Source organism: Colossoma macropomum, unplaced genomic scaffold, assembly GCF_904425465.1.
Source record: "Colossoma macropomum unplaced genomic scaffold, Colossoma_macropomum, whole genome shotgun sequence".
NCBI classification, from domain to species: domain Eukaryota; kingdom Metazoa; phylum Chordata; class Actinopteri; order Characiformes; family Serrasalmidae; genus Colossoma; species Colossoma macropomum.
The window spans coordinates 47,340,985-47,347,254 of NW_023494789.1; the positions used below are offsets into that span (position 1 = coordinate 47,340,985).

The 6,270-nt window shown below is 34.3% G+C and overlaps 1 protein-coding gene across 1 annotated transcript; it reads right to left on the reverse strand.

Annotated features, from left to right (window-relative positions):
* Positions 1-326: 326 nt before the first annotated feature.
* prok2 (prokineticin 2) lies at positions 327-5,721 on the reverse strand. The gene is made up of 3 exons (XM_036569644.1): positions 5,650-5,721; positions 3,508-3,633; positions 327-452 (listed from the first exon to the last, which is right to left on the reverse strand). The coding sequence occupies exons 1-3, from the start codon at positions 5,719-5,721 to the stop codon at positions 327-329; spliced, it is 324 nt and encodes a 107-aa protein (XP_036425537.1).
* Between the last annotated feature and the right edge of the window lie 549 nt (positions 5,722-6,270).

The window sequence follows — 6,270 nt, forward strand, 5'->3', positions numbered from 1 at the left end:
TGCTTACTTTATTCTTGTACAGTCATTTGGTCCTTGTTTCCACAAAATTATATATATATATATATATATATATATATATATATATATGTATGTATAATGATAATAATAAATACAATTTTGATAATTGCATAAATAAAAATAATTATGTAATTAATAATAATAATAATAATGATTATAATTATTAATAATAATTAGGTTGTAAAATAATACATAGTACAATTAATTTTTGTTTAATAAATAGTTATATTTCCGTAAATTATTTAGACAGAACAACAACACTGTACATTTTATACAGTCCTCCGCACATATACACCCGTACAGATCTTTCACAGATAATAGTCTTGGGACTTGTTTGGTGGCAGACATTTAGATTTGCCTTCTAGTGTATTGATACAGGCCAGGTTTGGCAAACATGGACACGTGTGGTGGAGCCTCTTCCCATTGAAAGGAACCTGCAGACAATAATTACCACAGTTACAAAATGTAAATGAAATGCATATCCAAACTACAGACAAACATAACTAGAGAGAAAAGGGAAAAGGCACTAGAAGACATACTCTTATGCCTAATGCATATATATATATATATATATATATATATATATATATATATATATATATATATATATATATATATCACTGTTGTTGGAAGAAAACCTCCATTTTTGTCGTTTTTCAGTTTTTTACATTATTTGAAAATGCCTGTTGCTCTTTATATTGTGTATGAATTCATGATGAATGGACCAAATGAAATGGCCCAAAATTACTTCTGGTTCCATTGACTTACATTACAATCAAAGCAGGTTTTTTCCTTCTCCTGTAAAGATGCCATTTTGGAGATATGAGGTTTTTTCCAACAGCAGCGATATACATATCCACAAATGCTTGGAGAAAAAATAGCTAACTATTCATTCAATAAAAAGAATTTCTGCAAAAGCGTTGTTGTGTCTTCAGAATGTGGAAAAATTATTGGCACCCTTGAAAAATACTATAAATAAAACCAAAGGATTGTGTGTCATTTGGGAAAAATGTTTCTTGATATTTCTTTTATTATCTAGGAACTTTATTGCTGTCTATGACCATTTCCTGGTTTCACTGGGGTATAAATATGAGGTAAAACACAGGGAAAATCCCTTTGTCATCCATTAACATGGGTAAAACCCAAAAGCTCTCAGCACAAAAGAGAAAAAGAGCTGTTGAGCTGCATAGACTGGGAAATGGCTACCATACAAAAATAGGTGAGCAGGTGAAATTACCAGTAAGCACAATCAGGGCCACAGTAAAGGAGTTTCAAAAGCATGGAACAGTTGAAAATTTGCCAGGGAGTGGATGTATCTGCACATTTCCACCACACACAGTGAGAAGGATGCTGAGAGAGGCAAGGAGAAGCCCAAAGACTATAAATCACAGTTTCACAACTACAAAGTTTAGTTGCAACTTGAGTTTTCACTGTTTTAAAGTCAACAGTAAGACGCCACCTCCATAACCAGGAGCTTTTTGGATTAGGGTTAGACACAAATCCCAGCATCTGGACTTTGTTAAGCAATATTGGAATTACAGCTGGAAAGGTGTGTTGTGGTCAGCTGAGACAAAAATTAACTTTCCAGCTATGCACACCATCGTCACATTTGGCAACCAAGGAGACAGAGTTCAAAGAATGGCTCCTCATAAGCATGGTAAAATATGGTGGTAGCTCTTTGATGCTTTGGGGCTGTTTTGCTGACAGTGGTCCAGGGGCCCTTGTCAAGGTCAGTGGCATAATGAATTCCTTTTAATTACTGAAACATTTTAGCTAAAAATCTGGTTGCCTCTGCTAGAAGGCTGAAACTGGGGTGCGCTTGGGTCTTCCAACAAAATAATGACATGGTTGCAGCAACACAAAATCAAGGTTTTGCACTGACCCTCTCAGTGTCCAGACTTGAACCCCATTGAAAATCCATGGTCTCAGCTGAAGAGGGCAGTTCACAAGAGAAAACCCAAGAATCTGAATGAGTTGGAAATCTTCTGCATGGAAGAGTGGTGTGAGATCCCACCACAAGGGTTCTCCAACACCACAGAAAAGGCTGAGTGCTGTCATTCTCACCAGGGCAGGCTCCACCAAATACAAAAATTTTGGGTGCCAATATTTTTGGAATCTGTATTTTTATGAAAAATTGCACCACTAAAGGAAACCTTTCTTATTTTATTATAATATATAAATAATATGATATTTTATTCCAAATATCTTTGTATCAATAAAAGCATTAGGTTTACCCTGTTGTGTGGATCTTTTTATATGTTAATTGTAGCTCATTTTCAAGAAGGGTGCCAATATTTCTGGAATTGACTGTATATTTACAGTGAAAAATAAAAAATAAACACAACCTCTACAGCAAACTAAATAACATTTTTTTTCTGCAAATGTTTACAGTTCATTTGACAGTTAATCACTAATAGGGACAAAAAGGGAAAAGTAGTTGTGGTCATTTGCATAAGTCATGAAGTTTTAGAACTTAATTAGCCTGCTTGGCCTTAATTGACTCTTTTAAGGTGGTTATGCGGGTAAAGAATTGTCATTTAGAATTGTTAGCTGACGAGAAGTCCAGAAGGTAATAAATTCTCTGACTCTTCTAACCTTGTGTTAATACTCAACAACAGGGGAACTGTAGAGGTAAAAAATAATAATGAAAAAAATGAAAATAATAATAAATTGTGGCCTGTGCTGAAGTCCAACAGGCTAAACTTGCATAAATAGAAATAGTGCATAAAAATTTACAGAATAATGCCATATTTAAGTGTGTTCCCTGTTGAGGAATCGTTAATTTATTTTGACTTAGAAAGCATTTCTAAATGACCAGGATGTTCATTAACATATTTTTTTTTACTTATTATATAGTACTGGTGTTTGTTATATGGTCATATATATCAAGCATGTATTCATAATTCCTTTGTGTTATACAGTAAAGATACTGCAGATTGAGATATTTTAAGACATTCCTTTAAGACATGCTTTCTGAGTAATGAAGCCATGATTTGATAGATAGATTCATTCAATGTCACTAGACTGAATTAATGAGCTGTGATCTACCTGTGATCTAAAATCATAACCTGCCTTTTAATTTAAAATATCAAATGTTTCATGTTATAGAGGTCAAACATATTAAGAACACAGAAGTCCCCATTCTGTACTGTTAAAATCATTCTAAGAAAGCATTTCTAATTTCTAAATGACTGCACAGTTCATTAATATTTATGTATTTATGCATTTTATTTATTATACAGTACAGGTGTCTATTATAGAGTCATATATATCCAGTATGTATTCATGAAAGTGTTCCTTTATGATCTGTTATACAGTACAGATGCTGCAGATGGAGATATTTTTAAGACATTCCTTAAACACCTGAGTGCTTCTGTAAAATGACAGATCCTTTTACTCTGGAATGATGAGTGATGACGACAAACTTGATAAAAGAGGCGATGAAAAAAGGAAATGGTGTGATAGAAGTGAAGGAAAGCGTGGTTTTACCTTGTGGCTCATCGGATGGCACTCCTCCCCCTCCAGCCCCATAGGTGTACACATCCGCAGACTGCGTATCCACAGACTGACCGCACAGCACATCCCCCCACCACACTGAGAATCTCGCTCACAGGCCTGCACACACACACACACACACACACACACACACAGAGCAGAATTTATTAATGAATATTATATATACATATATATATATATATATATATATATATATCGCTGTTTTCGGGTAAAACCTTGTATCTCCAGAATGGTAACTTTACAGAAGAAGAAAAAAACATCTTTTACTTTTAATGTAAGTCAATGGAACCAGAATTTTATTTTTCATTTATTTTGGTCCATTCATTATGAACTTTACACACAATGTAAAGGACAACAGGCATTTTCAAATTATGTCAAAACTGAACAACAACAAAATTTAGATACAAGGTTTTGTTCCAACAGCAGTGACATTTACACACACACACACACACACACACACGTATATATATATATATATATATATATATATATATATATATGTGTGTGTATATACGGTCAGTTTTCTGACTGTCTTACTGTCTCAGTTAATCCCTTAAAATCTCAGGCTTATTAATAAAACTTATTATTCAGTACCTACAGGGACTTCAGTGCAAACTGGCTGAGCTATTCTAGGGTTATAGACATGCGTAATAAAACTTTGTGGTGGCCATTTAAGGTGTTAAACTAAATCAGTTTAATTGCTTATTATCTAATTATTAGAGCACATGGGAATATTCACAGGTTTTGTAAGTGGACTTTTTATGTAAAGAGTCCTCACTTGGAGTGAGACCAGTCTCAGCAGGGGCTTCTTTACAATTACTATAAACAATGTACATATTAAATGCAAAACATACAGTTTGGGTAATAATAAAGGCAATATTGAAAAACTCATGTGACTTTTATTTATTTATTTATTTAATATTAATATTTTATATAATATTCTTGACTGAGATTATTAATGAATTTTAAGTAGTGATTAACTCACTAATGAACCTCTAAGCACAAACATGCAGGACATAAGCATATTATATATCACCAGCATTTGAAAGAATAAAACAGCACAAACATTTAGAAATCTTCACATTTCAACTAAACATGCTTTCTGAGTAATAAAGCTATGATTTGATAGACGGATTCGTTCCTAATGTCACCAGACTGAATTGATGAACAGTGACCTATGATCTAAACATATAACCTGGATTTTAATTTAAAATATCAAATTCTACTCCTGTTAAATGTTAAAGGGGTCAAACATATTCAGAACACATAAGTCCCCATCCTGTACTGTCTACACAATCATTTTAACATAACATGAAAATGCCCTAAATCCTCTGATACCATTTCAAATTCACTTAAAAATGATATCCTATCTATCTGCATACACTCTTAAAGACTGACTGTCTCTTAACATAGCTGCACTTCCACTTTAACACAAGCAGAAATGCGCCTAAAGCACCTGAAACTTTCTAAATGCTGCAATGACAATCAGACTTTAAATCTGCACATATTTAAGATCATACAATAAGGGGGTATTATGTAACAAATAATTACATAATACCCCCTTATACTGTCCTTAAATAGGTTTAGGTTTCAGATAAACAGCATTAAATAAAATTGAACATTAATTTAAATCTAGTAAATCTAACCCAAAACCTAAACTTAATCCTACAATCAACCTTAACACTAATGTTGTAGATAATCAACAGTGTTTCAGGGTAATTTGAGCATTTGTAGTTAACAGAGTGGCCAAAATACGTTTGTGAAACATGATTATCTTTACAATGCAATGATACAGTAAATTCATCAGTAATAAGAAAGATTTTTCAAGTCAGAACAACCTAAAACACCATAAAATATTCTATACTTTAAACCGACAGTCTGTTTTTATGTCCACAGTTCTGCAAATACTTAACAACATGCAATAAATATTACATCAAATTTATATTTATTGCAGTCACACTGCATTGAATGCCATAGTAAATTTATTGGCACCATTTAAACAATGGCAAAGTCAATAATTTCTACTAATGTTGGCAGGCTCAATATAAACTGTCCAATTGATTACCCTCTGGTCAAGCCTAACCACTGTCCCCTGGTTAATCTCGGTACACTCACCCCTGTTATGACCGCACAAGAGCCGTATGACCCCAAAACCAGACAGAAGAAGAGAGAAAAGATGGACCTCATGGTGCTCCGCGGACTTCTCTCCAAGCGCTAAAATGATGTAGGATATGAAAAAAAAAGAAATTCCAATTTTTTTAATGTTTATTTTCAAGGTGACCGTTGAGAACGACTGCCGTGTAGAGTAAGCGTGCGAGGCTGGTTGGAGCGAGAGGTGGCCTCCAACTGTGAACTTGAGGGAAGGTTGATTTATAAACGCTGCCCTCCATTCAAACTTACGATGAGTCACTCAAATATCTGCATCATCTTCAAGAACGAGGGGAGTTAATCCAGGAGGAGGGGCAGCACTTTTACAGTCAAGCTGAATTTGACGCTGTAGTTCAGAATTAATTTTTACCATGGTGACGAATAACACAAAAAACCCCCACAAAAGCATGGGCTTGCACGCTTTTAAAGCAGAGCTGTTTTTCTTTTTTTCAACCCCAAATTTAGCTGCTGAAGCTTGCTCCTGCACCCCCACCCCCACCCCCAATCATTTTGTCAAGGCCAAGATGTTTATTTCTCCCATAATGCAATCCATGAAGCTCAGAAAAGAGGACGTGACAACAAAGAAAA